Source organism: Pogonomyrmex barbatus, unplaced genomic scaffold, assembly GCF_055798465.1.
Source record: "Pogonomyrmex barbatus isolate J1 unplaced genomic scaffold, ASM5579846v1 scaffold11, whole genome shotgun sequence".
Lineage (NCBI taxonomy): Eukaryota > Metazoa > Arthropoda > Insecta > Hymenoptera > Formicidae > Pogonomyrmex > Pogonomyrmex barbatus.
The window spans coordinates 8,363,257-8,382,517 of record NW_028297107.1 but is presented as its reverse complement, the minus strand read 5'-3'; the positions used below and the strand labels follow the sequence as shown (position 1 = coordinate 8,382,517).

General features: G+C 41.9%; 1 protein-coding gene and 1 pseudogene across 1 annotated transcript; one reads left to right on the top strand and one right to left on the bottom strand.

The window, feature by feature from the left end:
- Nucleotides 1–19,261, top strand: part of LOC148937806 (uncharacterized) — a 50,072-nt pseudogene that overhangs the window by 22,575 nt on the left and 8,236 nt on the right.
- Nucleotides 4,766–5,655, bottom strand: LOC148937807 (uncharacterized). Its single transcript, XM_089070964.1, has 2 exons — nt 5,591–5,655; nt 4,766–5,496 (listed from the first exon to the last, which is right to left on the bottom strand). Exons 1-2 carry the CDS (start codon nt 5,653–5,655, stop codon nt 4,941–4,943), a joined length of 621 nt encoding a protein of 206 aa, XP_088927090.1. The 3' UTR covers nt 4,766–4,940.

The following is a 19,261-nucleotide window of genomic DNA, read 5'->3' as shown; positions in this document are numbered from 1 at the left end:
GTGATTTGTCCACAATATCGTCTTTTTTACGCGGTGCAAATTGGGCACATGTTACATGACATTGTTATATATACAGACTGACTGCAATTGGAGCAAAATCGACGTTTAACGCATCGAGAGTATTTATCTCATGCTTCCTAATGGCATACATTATTCCAATGTCAGTGTCCGTCAGACGAACTATGCATTCGGCACATACAATTAGAGCACCATCCGTCGAATAATAAAATTGTATTGTGCAATGTTTTCTATTACTATTCAGTACAAGGAGTTCCGAACGCGTAACAATTTTCTCTGCATAATCCGTTAGCTCCTCACTCTGATCACTTATGCAATCACTGTCATCAGATAACGCGTGCTCATCATCTTCATCTTCAATATCAATGTCAATATTTCCAACATTCTCAATTTCTTCTTCTTCATCTCCCCACACGTCCATTATATTCGCGATGTCTTCCATGTCCATATTTATCACATTCAATCACATTCGCACCGTCAACTATTTTTTCACACAGTATCGCGATCGATATTCATTTATATTTCACACAGTATCGCGATCTATATTCGTTTCGAGACTTCCGAGATCTACTATGATTCCGTGTGCCCAAGGATCTACTATATATATCGTCTATAATTTCATTGTCGCTTTGTCGAACTCGAAGCATGGTCATAGGTTTTCCGAGTCACAATTTTGACTTTTTGTAACAGCCCAAGTTTTCCCGTTTTTTTTTTACCCCCAATTTTTTCTCCGATAAGAAGATTCGATAGAAAAGATTTGATGACTTTTTTTTAAAGACAGCATAACTTGAAAGTAACAGTTGGAATAATATCAATCGATATCCGGAAATAGTTTTTTTCAACATAAAAAGAAACTTGGTATTTATGATGGAATATTATTTATCGGTGTAACATCGATAAAAAATCGTATTCAGTTTTATAGTTTCCGTTCCGTGTCACTGTCAAAATTTATTTGACTCTTACGTGAAAACTTGGACTTGATCAAACAGGAACGAGCATGTTTCAAAATTTATTATTAGGAAAAAATTAAGAGAGAAGAAGTCCATTTACCGACTTATTTTTATTGAATAATGAATTTTTCGAGATTGTTCGAAATTAACTCGTTACAACATGTACATTTGTTTAGCAGCCGGATTATTGGCGCTTCTCTTACTATGCTGCGACACGTACAATCGTCAATGATATTTTTTTCTATATCGGGACATCATTATAAATCTTTCGAATTTGTTTAGGTACATTATTTTCATTAAATAACGGATTTTTTGAGATTGTTCGAAACTAACACGTTGTAACACGTACATTTGTTTATTGCAGCCGGAGTATCGGCACTTTTCTTATCATGCTACGACACATACAGTCGTTAATGCTATTTTTTCTAAGTCGAGACATCATTATAAATCTTCCGAATCGCAATTTGTTTAGGTACATTATTTTCATTAAATAACGGATTTTTCGAGATTGTTCGAAATTAACTCGTTGCAACATGTAAATTTGTTTATAGCAACCGGATTATTGATGCTTCTCTTACTATGCTGCGACACGTACAATCGTCAATGATATTTTTTCTATATCGGGACATCATTATAAATCTTTCGAATTTGTTTAGGTACATTATTTTTATTAAATAACGGATTTTTCGAGATTGTTCGAAATTAACTCGTTGCAACATGTATATTTGTTTATAGCAGCCGGATTATTGGCGCTTCTCTTAACATGCTGTGACACGTACAGTCGTCAATATTTTTTCTAAATCGAGACATCATTATAAATCTTCCAAATAGCAATTTGTTTAGGTACATAACAGTCGGAATATCGGCGCTTTTTTTTCCTTTTTTTTTCCTACGTCAATTTCTACAAAAAATATCTTTTCTAACAGCTCTTCCTAGACAAAAAAAGACCCCCTCCCCCCTTCCCCCTCAAAAGTACATTCCAAAGGATCATCGACAAAGCATTCCCCCTTCCCCGTGCCTACCAGTTACCCCCTCTCCTTTACCCCCGCGTCCTCGAGTTACCCCGCACACCCGCACCCCGCTCGGAGCTCTTGGGTTAGAACCTAGTATCACTACTGAACAAAACGAGAAATATGGAAAACAATTAGTAACAAGTCTTAGCATTTTTAAATGTAATAAAAGTGAGTATTATATTTTTAAGCTAGCATATCTTTTTTATTAATTTTATTATTTTTTTTTATTAATTTGTTCCTGAATTTCCAGTAAGTAAAATAGCAGCAATCTGTTATTATTTGTATCTGTTTGTGTTCTGCTAACATAGCCTATCGATATGAACTAACAGCAAATTGTTGATGTAAACTAACATTACTATTACTAAAAAATCTTGAAAAACAAAGTTTCTATTACTTCTTTTATTCCTTATTTAAAAAAATAATTTTTAATTGTTTTATTAATAAAAAAATTAATTATATTATGTACAGTATAAATAAATTATTAAATTTTTTTCAAAGATATGTACCATGGCTCTTGATTTATACATGCATCAATAATTATTTTACAGATTTACTGTATTTATTAATTAATTTTCTTGCCACGAAAATAGACGTTTTACACCAAGTGTATATATAAAAAATATATAAATAATAATGGCATATTTGAATTTTAATTATAGCAATTTCGATTATGTAGAGAACATTTAACAAATATTACATGCGAGTAACGAACACAATCTAATTTGGACGCAGTTTTGCAATTATATTCTATTTATTAACTATGCAGAATGTGCCCTGTCTAAATATGTTATGCAGGTCTTGCTCGATTTCTGTACGGCTAATCCGACATCAAACTGCATTGCGCAGGTCCTGCTTGGTTTTCTATTTGCCGGCAGGTGTCACAACAGACTCTGTCTCTTTTCTATTAATAATTTAACCGATTATATTAGTAAAATCTGCTCGGTCAGCAATCTATCATCAGAATATAATAATCATCAGAAATAATACAGATCTGCTCTGTTTCTTGTACCAGTCTGTCATTTAGTTTTGCTTGTAGATTCTGTTATATTTCTTTCAGCAATTTGTTAAGAGCAAAGTATATGTCTAATTCTATAATTCTCTCAATTCTGTTATTATAATAACATATGATTCTATTATAATATTTATATAAATTTTCCTCATAGGACCGCTAATAAAACATCCAAAGAGTGGTAGCTTCTAGAAAAAAATCGCACGTTCAAATTGAAAATTTTCTCCTTCATCTTTCTCTTTGTCAAGGGATCACCTCATTCACGTAAATAATCCTCAAATCTATTTCTCATGACGGGACAGATAGTCTCTTGCTCTTTTAAAAAACCTGCTCGCAAACGTCGTTCGAAACGGTTTGTCATTAAGTTTTCGCTTATTATGATTCCACGCTTATTATGATTGTCACGTAAGAAAATTCCTTCACCGTCCGTGTTTTAGATACTCGACATTGTTGTGACAATATTCCACTAACCTGCTCTTATCACCGTGCAAGAATTGTGCTCTGTAATTTATGACGGCTTCAACTGTTATTCATGGAACAAAATGAATTCTTTTTCCGATTACGTCTTGAATTGTAAACTAATGACAGATAATCTAAAAAAAGCTTGTTTTATTTTTACTTCGTTCAAATTTATCTTTCTATTTTTTCGTATAAATATTTATGCTGTTTATTTATATGATTAGATTGTTTTAAAGGTTAATCAGATTTTCTTTTAATATTAATAAGTATGAAAATTTAATATTAATAAGTATGAAAATTTAAAAAATATGAATGTACTTTCGTACGAGAAGATAATTCATGAGTTCCACATATTCTAATGTTTTCGCCGTCATTAATCCTGAAATTCCTGCATCAATTATTACAATTTTTGTCCTTCCTGTTTTTCTGGTGTATGCAGTTTTTATTTGCAGTTTTTTATTTGTTTTATCAAAGTTGTTATTAGTCAATCTAAACGTCCGGGAGACTACATCCTATATAGCATCTGAAGTAATTGATCTATTAAATTGTAAATGAAGATACATATCTTTTGTTATATTTTATTATTCTAGTTCATGGAATATTATAAAAATTCTATTAATGCAAAGAAATTACTATTTATTTGAAAATATTTTCAGAGCAATGGTATAAAATAAATAGTAAATAAATAATAAATATAAATAATACACTTAGTAATAAATAAATACACTTAGTCAATAAATAATAATAAATATTTTTTTCTTGCAAATATAACGCTAAAAAACATATTTCATATCAGTTATATTTTTTCTATTTTATATCAATTTACAAAATTAAAATTTATATTATCACAATGTATAATGTTTATACAAATGTTTACACGTAATAAAGTAGGTATACTAGGCCGGTTCTAACTCAGGTCCTCCGAGGGGGGTGCGGGGGGAACGGAAGGCGCGGGGAAGAGGGGAGGGGGAAGTCCGAGGCGGCGATCCTTTGAACTGAGCCGCGGGGGGGGGGGATAGATAAGATAGTAGGTGAAGGATATAAACAAATAGATAAACAAATAGATAAACAAGAAGATAAATATGTAGATAAATAAATTGTGACTCGAAGGACATGACGTCACGAGGGGGGGGGGGGGTAGTGAAGAAAGACGAGGTGAGATAAACAAATAGGATAAGATAGCAAGACGATATAAACAAAATGGGCGGCGAAGATGATATAAAAAATTGACATGACGTCAGAGGGGGAGGGGGCCGCCGCCGCCGCCGCCGCCGCCGCCGAGTAAAAAATAAATATCTCTCTCTCTCGTATTATCTCTTCCGTTGCGGCTCCCTCTCTCTTATGGCGAATGTTATTTTTTCTAATTATTTTATGGTGGGGGAGAAAGAAATGAAAGAAATATATGTTTTTTGCATATTATATATGTTTATATTTTTAAACAAATTGAATACATTTTTAAGTGTGAAATTTTTTTATTCACATGTTTTTTTCTTATACACTAAAAACTAAAGCTAACAGCTCGCAATCGACGAGTTGGCGTCTATCGAATGTATCACAATCGCGTATCGCGTTCGGCACTTCCTCGGGATCTGTTACAACAGACGCGATGTTGGAGAATCGCGTATACTTGGTATCGATCGTATCGACGAATCTGACGAGTCGATCGAACGTCACATCGATACATTCGTCCAGAGCAAACATTCGACGTAACGTCGATTCGATCATCGTTACGCGTACGTTCAAAGATTCAAGACGTACGAGTGTAACGTCGTTCATCAGACAAATTCTGACGGTTAACGGTCCGACGCTTATAAAATTGTCTTTGTAATCATTTCGCAGCAATTTATAGATATTCCATCGCTGCTCGTAGAGTCCCTTCCACGTTTCGAGAGACAGTATCAATTCCTGTCCCCGATGATCTCCCAGAGCGATCTCCACGTAGCTCGGTGGACCAACGTTGATTCCAATTTCCAGAAATTTGTAACCCGTGGCCGTCAGAGCGTAACGTCTGCTCAGTAAGCGCACCGCGCGACGCTCCACCGAAATACTGAAAATTAAAAATAATATGAAAATTAAATATATAATACTGCACAATATTGGAAAAAAGAGAAAAAAATAAAAAAAATGCAGGTGAAACTTACGCGTTACATTCCTTCTTTTGTTTTTCGCCATTGTACGGTGCGCTGCTTCCTTTGGCGGAATACATTACGTGTTGTTCGAACGGAGGAGCGGAGTACCTTTTTTTGTCGTGCAGATCGTTCGATGGAGGAGGAGGACTGATCGCGTAAATTTTTTTGACATGGCAAACCGTTAATCCCCCCCCCCTTTTTTTCTAAGAATTGCATTGTTGCAATCAAACATGTAGCGACATGTTCGCAAAGGAGCGCGATGGCGTTCAAATTTTGTTTTCTAGGAAGAGCCCGTGAAAAGATAGCTCTTCGTAGAAATCGACGTACGTGTCGCGGCGTGTCAAGAGAGAAGCGCCGATACTCCGGTTACTATAAACAAATCGGGGAGACTTATGATGGTTTTTTTTCGCCGAAGTCGGCATACGTGTCGCGGCGTGTCAAGAGAAGCGCCGATAGTCTGGCTGCTATAAACAAATTAGAGAGAGACCTATGATGATGCTCCGACAAGGGACAAAGAAATTGTCGATGATATATAATGGGTCATGCGGTGTGCAGGATCACAGTAGATGGAAGTCTAATGTGAAAAAAAAAATAGTTGACGGTGAAAATGGATAATGTGTTAAATATAGAAAATGTGTTTAATATGGATGAGGAAGACTTTGTGGATATAGTGGACGAAGTGTTTGAAAATGAAGAAGAAATAGAGATTGACAATATTGACAATATTGACATTGATATTGAAGACGAAGAGCACGCATTGACGATAGCAATTACGTAAGTGATCAAAGTGATGACCGTACTGATTATGCAGAAAAAATTGTTACCCGTTCGGAACTCCTTGCGTTGAATAATAATAAAAAGTATTGTTCAATACAATTTTATTATTCAACGGGTGGTGCACTAACTCTGTGTGCCGAATGCATGGTTCGTCTGGCGGACACTGACATTGGAGTATTGTATGCCGTTAGGAAGTACGAGATAGATACTCTCAATGCGCTAAACAGCCGATTTTGCTCCAATTGCCAACAGTCCGTCTGTGTGATAATGCCATGCAACATGTGCCCAATTTGCACAAATTGAAAAAAGACAACATTGTGAACGAGGCATATGCAAGTGGAAGAGTGTGATGTGATATAAAAACAATATGGAAAGGTCATTGGAAGAATTAACAAGTTCTTCGTTATGGGATTCAATCTCTCATCTATCAGTGAACGTGGCGGTGTATTTTATAAAGAGACACTATACCTCAACTCCCCATTTCCCGATTTCTCGTCCAAGAGTTAAGGGACGCTACAATTCGACTCTCTGCTTCTCCGCTCCTTCTGAGAGAGCGGAAATAATTCTGGAAGCGTGCACATATTATCATTATAGAGGACACGCATACAATATATTACTACCTCTCTCGCGGCAAAAAGTAGCAGAGATAATTCCAAGAAGCGAGGATAATCATATATGGTTGTTCTATTCCCATCAATCTCCGGACATGGCGGAAATACAACGCTTTGTATACTGGCTTCGAGTTAAAGCAGCTATAGAAAAAAGAAAAAAAGAAAGTAAAAAAATGTAAAATTGTTTTTTGATGAGACAGTACAACAATTTAAAAGAATCACGATTTTGCAATATGGAACACCTAGAGCGAGTGGAACGCGAGCTGCTGGAGCAGTGCAGCCAAGTCGCTACCTTGGTGGAGTATTTCGCGTGGTTGCAACGATGTGAGGAGTGCATCGAACAACTCGAAGAACTTAGCCGTGTTAAGCGTCCTCGACTCACCGTTGCAAATAGACAATCTGCGGTGGCGAGGATCGCGCGACTCGCGGGTGCAAAGGTACAACTAGAAAGACGTTTCGTGCACGTTGGTGGTGAGTACGCGAGCACCAGTAGAGACAATGGATCTCTCGTTTGGCGAGAAATCGATACGGCATTTGAAAGCCGTATATTGACTGGTGCGGTGATCAATGTGGACTATATCGAGCCGCGACAATTTTTAGAAGACGCTGGTGGTATAGTGCTCGAGCGAGTGCGAGACATTATAGAAAGACACGATAGTGTGAAAGTGAACACTGCATTTAACGGCGAGTTTGTGACGGGCGATAAACGCGCGAACAAAAGTATAAACACTAAAAATAGTGAACTCTTTCGAGTGTCAAATTTGGACGAGTGGTACGAGCAGCACGTCATCGAACCCACGTTGGCGTCGCTCGAAGAATTCCAAGAACGCGACAGTGGATGGGCGTTGTCGCGAATTCTAAATTTGACTATAAACGTGAACAAATATAATCCAATGCACGCGGGATGTTACATCGAATTACCGCGGGAAATTATGTTAAAGCGAGCGGTGATCAATGTACGATCCAATGACAATGCGTGTTTCGCGTGGTCGGTGGTCGCGGCTCTGCATCCGGTCGAAAGGAATACAAATCGGGAATTGTCGTACCCGCATTATACGACAGTGTTAAATTTGCAAGACATTACGTTTCCGATGACGTTGAACCAAATTAAGAAGTTCGAACATCTCAACGACATCTCAATCAACGTCTACGGTATCAAGGAAAAGGAGATTCTCCCGATACGACTGACATCAAGGAAGATGGAGAAGCACGCAAATCTATTGTACGTGCAGGATCCGCGCGACGACAACGCGGGGCACTTTGCGTACATCAAAGATCTGTCCCGTCTTGTGAGCTCGCAACTGAGCAAAAAAGAACACAAAAAATATTTTTGCGACCGGTATGTATTTTAACAAATTTTATTATTTCTCTTAATAAAATTGTTTATTAAAAAATCATATTTTCCGTTTGCAGATGTCTACATTACTTCAGTTCGTCTGAAAGATTGCAGTCACATACAACGGACTGCGAAAAGATGAACGATTGCGCCATCCGACTGCCGAGCGAGGACGACAAGTGTCTCGAATTTAAGAACCACACGAATAAGGAACGACTTCCATTCATCGTTTACGCGGACTTGGAGTGCGTACTACGGCGAACGGAACCGGCAGAGAGGGAAGACGCATCGTACATCTACCAGCAGCACGAGGTATTTAGCATCGGATACTACGTGCGATGCTCGTACGACGACGCGTTATCGATATATCGATTTCGTCGCGACGAAGATTGCGTTGCGTGGTTCGTTCGGCAACTCGAAGATTTGGCGCATCAAGTAAAAATTCTGTTATCCGCGAATGTCCCCATGGAAACGTTGTCGAGAGAGCAGTGGGAGGCATATCGTAGCGCGACGCGTTGTCACATTTGCGAGAAATCATTTGCGTCAGACGACACGCGGGTACGCGATCATTGCCATCTTACCGGTCGTTACCGTGGTCCCGCGCACTTAAATTGTAATCTAAATTATAAAGATTCGTATTGCATTCCCATAGTATTTCACAACTTATCCGGTTATGACGCGCACTTTATCATCACGGAAATAGCTACGGCGTTCGAAGGCAGGATCGACGTGCTGCCGATAACAAAAGAAAAATATATTTCGTTTACAAAACACGTTCAAGATACCACCGAGAGATCAGATTCGCGAAATTGCGTACGCTTGCGGTTCATAGATTCGTACAAGTTTTTAAATACCAGCCTTGATAAATTAGCATCTTTTCTAACGAAAAAAAAATTAAAAATTTTACGTTCCGAATTTTTCACGGTCTCAAACGAAGATTTTGATTTGTTGACGCGCAAAGGTGTCTTTCCGTACGAATACGTGGATCGCGCGGACAAGCTGCAGGACACGCACCTACCACCGCGCGAATCGTTCTATAGCTCGTTGACCGGTGACACGGTGTCAGAGAACGACTACGCGCACGCCGCGAACGTCTGGCAGCGGTTCTCCATCCGAACGCTCGGCGAATACAGCGATCTATATCTCAAGACCGATGTCTTGTTATTGGCCGACGTTTTCGAAAATTTCCGCGAAAGTTGCGTCGCGAGTTATGGACTCGATCCCGCGCATTACTACACATTGCCAGGTTTCACGTGGGACGCCATGTTGAAACATACGCGCGTAAAATTTGAGTTGCTCACCGACATCGATATGGTTATGTTTATCGAACGCGGTATACGCGGCGGTCTCAGTCAATGTTCCGGCAGATACGCGCAGGCCAATAACAAGTACATGCGTTCGTACGACCCGTCGAAACCGTCATCATACCTTATGTACTTTGACGTAAATAATCTGTACGGATGGGCGATGTGTCAACCGCTGCCTTATGCCGAATTTCGATGGATGGAAGACGTTGAGAACTTTGACGCGAGCGCGATCGCTCCGGATTCGTCTACGGGGTATATTCTCGAGGTCGATCTCGAGTATCCGCATCATTTACACGATCGACACACTGACCTACCTTTCTGTCCGGCGCGCGATAAACCACCCGGCACGCGGCAGGATAAACTTCTCGCGACGTTATACGATAAGAAGCGGTACGTCATCCATTATCGCAACCTGCAGCAATGTACGCGCCATGGTCTTCGTATCGCAAAGATACATCGCGTACTACAATTTGCTCAATCCGCCTGGCTCCGCGATTACATCGAACTCAATACACACTTTAGAACGTACGCGAAAAACGATTTTGAGAAAAATTTGTACAAATTAATGAACAACGCGGTATTCGGTAAAACAATGGAAAATGTGCGCAATCACGTCGACGTTAAACTTTTGACCAAATGGGACGGACGGTATGGCGCGGAGGCAATGATCGCGAAACCACATTTCCACAGCCGCAGCGTCTTTGCGGAAAACTTAATCGCCGTCGAAATGCGTAAACTCGAGGTAAAATTCAACAAGCCGATTTACGTGGGTATGTGTATACTCGACATATCGAAAATCTGCTTGTACGAATTTCACCACGAATACATGTCACCGCTGTATCGCGAGAAATGTAAGATCATGTACACCGACACGGACAGTCTCGTATACCACATCGAGTGCGATGATGTGTACGAGGCGATGAAACGCGATATCGCTAGATTCGATACGAGCGATTATCCGACGGACAACGCGTACGGGATGCCTCTCGCGAATAAAAAAGTACCCGGTCTAATGAAGGATGAGAATAACGGTGCGATAATGACGGAATTCGTCGGACTCAGAGCGAAGATGTACGCGATGAGGGTGGGCGGCAGAAAAGACATTAAAAAGGCGAAAGGTGTAAAGAATAACGTCGTAACGCGAACAATAACGTTCGACGATTATACGCGGTGCTTGAACGAAGAGATCGAAATGACTCGTCGCCAGTCGTGTATAAGATCCAAGCTACACCAAATATACACGGTGTCCGAGTCGAAAATCGCTCTGAGTCCGTACGACGACAAACGATACATCGTACCGGATTCGACGGAGACGTTACCGTGAGGACATTGGCGGATTCCATTGTAATATATATACATGTTTATACAATGTACATATATTTTTATATTTTTTATATAGTTTATATGTATGCATATATGCACGTATGTATGTATGTATGTACATACCTATGTATCATATCTATGTATGTATGTATGAACGTATGTATTCTTGTAATTTTATACGATACTGTTTTATACGATACTGTTTTATATGTAGTATAGATATATGTATTTTTTGTAGTTTTTATATGTAGTTTTTATAATAAAATTTAGTTGTTCAAATTTATTTTATATATACTTTATAATAGCAACCGAGATCCTGCTTGCTGAGGAATTAGCTTTAATTCTCTCTTCGATTTATTTAATGTATACTTGGCTTAATACATATAGTTTTACATATGTTCTTGTAAGTTACATACATGTATAGTTTAAAAAAAAAATGTAATGGAAGAAAAAAAATAATAAAAACTCTTTGTATACATGTATACAGTGTATATTTATTTTTTTTAATACATTATAAAAATGAATTAAATCACACTGCTTTTGTTTATCCATGAGTTATGCGATCTATCGAATCCCAGCCACTTGACGTAAACCTTGTCTCCCTTCCTGCGTAGTACTTTCTCCACGAGATACACGTCCGGATGAGTCGCGCGATGTAATTCGTGCTCGTAGAACGCGCCCGCGACCGATTTTCCGCGATAATCCTCGAGCAGATAAGTTACGGGATTAGTACGTTGCACTTTAACGATCTTAAACACCTCGGTGGTCCAATTTGGCGTGTAACCTTTTTCGAAAAGTGTCTTGTACTTGCTCACGCGTACCGATTCGCCTACTTTGAATTTTGCTGGACCTGCGATCTTTATCGCGCTGTATACCGTATCCAAGAGTCTTTTGGCGATCGCGGGAGTTACGTCAACGGGTCGTATGCCGATAGTGCGATGCTTGCGCGCGTTGTAATCTGACACGAGACGCGGTAGCGCGTCGACCCACTTGTAAGTGCCGTTGAGCGTAAACATCTTCCACATGTCGTTCTTAAGCGTGCGATTGAATCGCTCGACGATCGATGCCTTCAACACCGTATACGTGGAATAATGATTAACGTTGTGTTTTTTCAAGAGTTTTTGCACATCGGCATTGTAAAATTCCTTTCCCATATCCGTTTGCAAGTTTCTCGGGCATCTTCCGCTCTCTCGAATTATCTCGGCGATAGCGTTAGCCGTCTCGCTTCCGACCTTGCTCTTGAGCGGTACGGCCCAGGCGTACTTGCTCAACGCATCGATGACGGTGAGTATGTAGTGATGACTTCTGTTGAAACTCGAGTACGGACGCATCTCGACGATGTCAGCCTGCCACAGATCGTCGTATCCCCGCATTATGACACGTCTTCGTGGAAAATTTCTCCTCGCCGGAGCGTGCAATTCCTCAACGAGTCGTCGCCTCTCGGAGCTAATATTTTTTTCACGTCCATCGGATCGCATGTTTCAACGATGTTTAATAGTAAAGATAAGATATACAATTTAAAATTGTTTTTTTCCTCACTGACGTTAATCGACTGGCTCGTTTCATCGATACGCGATTAATTTATAATAATGCCGGCTTCGCGAAGTTCCTCGATGATCGACAGCATCTCGTTGTCGTGAGCGTTGTTACCAGCTCGGTGCGAAGCGTCGAGCAATCGGAGTCGATCCACCAGTTCGTTGGGATCGTCCCAATGCACGTAATCGATCTTGTTGTCGTTTAACTTCATGGCGGCTGGTATATTGCCTGCACCCTTTTTACGCCCGCTACTTCCATACGTAGATACGAGCGGAGCGATGATGTTAATATACTTCGATCCCCTATTGCCCTTGATGGGATTATGGGCGCTGTGACCACGTCTGTGAGCATTTGTTGTTAACAATATACTTTTATACGTTTGTTTGTCATCCTCGGTAAAAACCGCGTCATCGGGAAGTCTCTTGAAGATCAATTCGTACAATCCTGGTGTACCATTGTATCTCACATTGTCTATGATTATGGAGTCATTTTTGTCAACGTCAAATTTCTTGTCACCAAGCATCGCACCACTGTCTTTATCGAAATAAACACCGTATACGCGATCAAATGTATCGTTTTTTCCATTATCATCGAGAAGAGGGCTTACGTACTTTTGCCCTAATGGTCCCAGCTGATTATGCAACGCTTCTCGACCTTGTTGCGTTTGCAGACTCTGTTTGATGGTTGTTTCGAATGACGGTTCACTGGCGTCTTTTGTTTCGAAAACATCTTCCTTTTGCAGGAACAGCGGTGGTTCTTTCGGTGGGTCTTTCGATGGTTGTATCGGTGTAATCGTATCGAACACGAGTGAATCTGACGCGGCTTTCAATTCTTTCGTTGTACGTCGTTTTTTAGACTGCGGCGTTAATTTCAACCATCCAACATCCGTCCAATATGAATCCTTATCAGTAATAGTAGTAATATCGTTATCGTTGTCGTCATCGCTGTCTTCACGTTTTTGTTTTTTCTTAATACCGAGATCCTTTGCTTCTCTTTCAATCGATTGAGATTCCTCGGTTTTTTCAACAATCTGTTTTAGAGGTTCGACGATGGGCTTGAAGCGTTTCTCCAACGCTGTATCTTCAGCTATTTTACCAATTTTTAAAGCGCGATATTTTTTGCGAATCGAATCGCTCGTTTTCGCAATCTGTTTCGCTATTTTCTCGCGATCTTTGGTGTTATCCATGTTGCCTGCTCCACGTATCGACATCGATTAACCACGTTACGGTACCGCGAACGTATTAAATTCCTTTCTGTATCGCCCATTGATAAGCGGACTGTCCTTATCTATCACTAGAAATCCATACTCGCGCTGCCAACAATCGCGCCAACATAACGCACAGAATTCATCGTATGACATGTCGGTATTCACGTGATCGTTGTAAACATGTTTCAAGTTGGTACCATCCTGTTTGAACAGAATCAGCAGGTTCGCATTGTCGCGTATCAAATGTTTAGGTATCCTCGCGTACGTCTGACAGAGATAGAAGCAATCGACGTTCGAGTGGCGGCCCATTGAAAAGTATTCTCTCACAGCATCTTGCTTATCGCACGCAACGTCGTCGAAGACGAAGATCGAATTGGGACGTGCCTCGCTCGGTGGAATGACGTCACTGTTGTTGGAGAACGTAAAGTAGCCGATTTCTTCTATCGATGTTAGTAAATTTTCCAAGTATCGATATTTCGGTTGTTGCAGCGATTTCGAGTATACGTACACGTTCTCGAAACGTACACCGTGCGGACTCTCGAGCAAGCTTATGAGAACGTTGGTTTTACCACAATTCGACGGCCCGCAAATGATGGCGCGTATAGTACTCGGTAACATTTCACCGTGCTTGCGCTCCGTCGCGATGTCTCCCATCATTCGCGCTCTCTCGTCACAGTTCGCGACGCGTATCGTCAGCGGCTGCCGTACAAATTTCATGTTCGCACTGCGTTATCTAGGCTTCGATCGAACGCCTATTTATAGGCGCGCGAAACCACGAATCGCTCAGTAGCAAAAATGTATCTCGCGCTGTCGCATCCCTCCGATATTCGGGATTTGAGCGCTGAGCAGTTGCAATATATACCGAAGATCGTATTGTTACGCGTGTGCGATAATTATATCGATCACGTGTGGGACAAGCTTCCGGAGTATATAAAGGCGGATTTGGAGGTTCAAACCTATCGTCGCTGCGTCGAGCATTATAATCAATCGTGGGATCGAGATCATATAGACGGTCCTGCACCGAAGATAAAGGATTGTGGCCTATGCCAGCAACAGCGTCAAACGAATTGGAGGTCTGCTCAATCGAGCGATAAACGCGCTTCCTTTCGAACTACATATCCCCGGCTATCAGTTTTGCGGTCCGGGTACTCGGCTGAAAAAGCGATTAGCCAGAGGTGAAACGGGCATAAATCCACTGGACGCGGCGTGCCGTGAACACGACATTGCGTATTCTCAGAGCAACGATCTCACCGACAGACACGCGGCGGACAAGGTACTCGCCGATAAAGCCTTAGGACGCGTCATCGCGAGAGATTCGGCTCTGAGCGAGAAAGCTGCAGCTGCAGCCGTTTGGACAGCGATGAAAGCCAAGACCAAGATCGGCATGGGTATGAAGGCGAAGAAAAAATCCGGCAAAAAAAAGAAACGAATACTTCCAACGGCGAAACGAGGTGGGGTGTTACCGATTTTGTCAATTTTGGGCGCTCTCGGGTCCTTAATCGGCGGAGCGGCCAGCGTGGCGAAAGCGAAAAAACGACAGGAAAGTCGCGCAACGTCAACTCGAGGAACTGCAACGTCGCGCGATGGAAACGCACGGACAGGGACTGTATCTCGCTCCGTACAAGTACGGACGAGGACTGTATCTCGCCCCGTACAAAGGCGGACGAGGCGTAACAGCGAAAAAAGAAAAAAAAACGCCAAAGAGACGATAAAAATACCTACGGGTGTAACCACCAATGTACAATTGGACCAGCTGGCGAAGCGTATGCGCGTACCGTACTTTAGAGGCGTTTTCATGCGTGACGCATTACCGATTAGCGGCGCGCGTCGAAATGAAAATGGTATCGTAAATCTGGACGACACGACGGGCCCCGGTACTCATTGGGTAGCGTACGCAAAGAGAAACAATCGCGTTGTGTACTTTGACAGTTTCGGTAATCTTCGACCGCCCAAGGAACTGATACGATATTTCGGAGACGATGCTACGATAGAGTACAATCGAACGTCCTATCAGACGTACGATCAGAGCGTCTGCGGACAGCTGTGCTTGTGGTTTCTTCTTCTCCAAAACGGCCGACGCGCGTGAATTTATAAAGTCCGACAAAATGTCGCGACGTCTCAGTATTCGTCGAACGCTTTTTCCATCATGTCGCTGACGCTTACGCTGAGCGGGAAGAGCAGCGTTCTCGCGACAAATTACTCTCCAGCCATAGATTTGAGCGACGATGACTACGAGCTTGGTCTAACAATTTTGGAGACTTATCACACGATACCGAATGTAAACGCTTCGAACAATACATTTTATTTTGGCAAAGACGATGCAGAAATTACGATTCCCGAGGGGTCGTATGAACTGCATGCCATAAATGAATTTTTGAAACGTGAGATTTTACGGAAACGTCCGCGACGCGACGCGCCCGAGGGTAACGCTGGTGACACCGCGCGCGGCGATGACGAGATTGGAGAATACCCGATAGTGCTCCGCGCAAATTACAACACGATGAGGTGTGAGATTAAATGCGCCTACAGAATAAACTTTAACAAGCCTCGTAACATTGGTTCGCTGCTGGATTTCTCGAGGCGTATACTGCAACCGCGAAGGTGGCACGAATCGGACGTGTCGATCAACATAATGAACGTAAACATTATCCGTGTAGAGTGCAACGTGACCGCGGGCGCATACAGCAAAAGTGTGCACACGATACACGAATTTTCACCGAGCGTGCCGCCAGGATATAAGATATCGGAAAGGCCGATGCAGATCATTTACCTGCCAGTCATCGTACGGAGCATTACGGAGCTAACGATACGCATTGTTGACCAGAACGGACGATTGCTCGATTTCAGAGGAGAAGAGATCACCGTCAGATTGCACGTACGACGGCGACAGCGATAACGCGAGCGTGACATTTGAGATGCTCGTGTTGAACGAAGCGAAGCATACGCAGAGAGATAACGCATCTTGTTTTACAAAGAAAACATCGATCGACAATATTCGCTCATCCGGCTGCGTCAAGAAGAGGAAGAAACTTAACGCGTCGAACGTTAAATTTTTACAAGCTTTAGGATTCGCGGTGCGCAACTTGTGAAATGACTGATATGCTAAACATCGAAGACGAGCCAATCTTCGACGATCGCATCGTCAAGATTGAGACTCATGCGTACAACCCGTTCGCCAATACGACGTTCGGGTACAGCGATGAGATAAGAATACCTATACAGCAACAGGATCTGTACACATTGCCGTACGAAAGCTTTCTATATATCGAGGGAAAACTAACGAAGAACAGAGTTGTCGAGGGATCTGATGTGGTGCTGGGAAATAATTTTGTCGCGTTCCTGTTCGATGAGATTCGATACGAGCTTGATGGTGTGGAGATTGATCGTAACAGAAACGTGGGCGTAACCAGCACGCTCAAACATTACGTAACGACATCATCCGACAGAAGCGTGATTCTGAGGAATGCCGGTTGGGATGCGCATACCAGCGCGGATGGATATTTTAACTTTTGCGTACCTCTCTACGCACTGTTGGGATTTTGCGAGGATTACAGACGCGTGATAATCAACGCTCGTCACGAATTGATCTTGATACGATCTCGTAACGACAACAATTGCCTGATGGGAAATTCGGCGTTGGATCCCGTGATCGACTTATTCAAGATACAATGGCGAATGCCGCACGTGTTATTGAGCGAGATAAAAAAACTATCGATGCTGCGCACTTTGGAGAGCGGACGATACTTGAGCATGGCTTTTCGCTCGTGGGATCTGTACGAGTTTCCGCTGTTACAGCGTACAACCAAGCATTCGTGGGCCATCAAGACCGCTACTCAGCTCGAGAAACCGCGATACGTCATCTTTGCTCTGCAAACAGGTCGCAAAAATGTCATGGCTGAGGACACGAGCCGATTCGACGACTGCAACTTAACCAACGTGAAACTCTATCTGAACTCGGAATGTTATCCGTACGACGATATGCATCTTGATTTCGACAAAAACAGATGGTCCGTGTTGTATGAAACGTACGCGCGTTTCTGCAAGGGTTACTACGGATACGAGTATCTCGAGCCGAGTCTCACCGTCACGTCTTTTCTACATAACGGTCCATTCGTAATCATCGATTGTTCTCGACAAAACGAATCGGTCAAGAGCGCAACCGTGGACGTGAGATTGGAATTTGAGACTAAGGAGAACGTACCGATGAATATCACCGCGTACTGTCTCATTATACACGATCGCGTGGTTCACTACAATCCGTTGACCAATGTTGTACGCAAGATCACCTAAGAGCATCGCTGGCACATGAGAGAGAGACAATAAAATCTACGATACATCGAAATCGACCGCAGTCTCGAAAAAGTGCTCGTCATGGTCGTGCCAACGTTCGTAGACCTGCAAGGTTTTCTCGTTGGAGGACAGTTTGTTGTAAAGGAGTTTGCCGCTCTCAGAAAACGGACCGTTCTCTCTCACTATATTTTCGCAAGCCCTATACCATGGCATTTCCTCGCAAGTGCCGACAAGTCTCACGCACGTTGGGTGATACGTCATCACCATAGACTACGATGGGACGACGGAACGATTCCATACAGCAAAGCTAAGAGTTTGATTACAAAGGCTGTGCATGGAACGGAAGAAGAAGACGCCGACGACGACGACGACGACGACGATGACAGCGATGCTGTCGTATATGTCAAGGGACACGAAAAACGACAATGGCTGTGGAATTTGCTTCTGGACGATGAGCGCGTGTACATCGAGACTCTGGATGCTGATTACGAAGACGTAGATTCTCTAAACAATCTGGACGCTGATAATACTATGCGATGCGGATATCACTATACTAATTGCGCATTACAAAATGTATTCAAATTATTTAATTGGTGGTCAGATAACCATGAATAAAATAAATATGATATACGAATTATGTTTTTTTTATTCTTTTTCCCCGTCATCCAAAACACAAATTGTTAAAACATATTTTTATACTCTTCTGTAAAAAAAAATCTTCTTTTTTACAACACATATAAACATATATATAAACATATATAATATGCAAACAACATATATTTCTTTCATTTCTTTCTCCCCCACCATAAAATAATTAGAAAAAATAACATTCGCCATAAGAGAGAGGGAGCCGCAACGGAAGAGATAATACGAGAGAGAGAGATATTTATTTTTTACTCGACGGCGGCGGCGGCGGCGGCGGCGGCGGCGGCCCCCTCCCCCTCTGACGTCATGTCAATTTTTTATATCATCTTCGCCGCCCATTTTGTTTATATCGTCTTGCTATCTTATCCTATTTGTTTATCTCACCTCGTCTTTCTTCACTACCCCCCCCCCCCCCCTCGTGACGTCATGTCCTTCGAGTCACAATTTATTTATCTATATATTTATCTTCTTGTTTATCTATTTGTTTATCTATTTGTTTATATCCCCTTCACCTACTATCTTATCTATCCCCCCCCCCCCGCGGCTCAGTTCAAAGGATCGCCGCCTCGGACTTCCCCCTCCCCTCTTCCCCGCGCCTTCCGTTCCCCCCGCACACCCGCACCCCCCTCGGAGGACCTGAGTTAGAACCGG

Excerpts from the sequence above, each read along its gene's own strand:
- LOC148937807 (XM_089070964.1), bottom strand. The coding sequence starts at position 5,655 with ATGTATTCCGCCAAAGGAAGCAGCGCACCGTACAATGGCGAAAAACAA. Across the intron at positions 5,497-5,590 it reads CAAAAGAAGGAATGTAACGC|TATTTCGGTGGAGCGTCGCG; the intron begins GTAAGTTTCACC and ends TTTAATTTTCAG.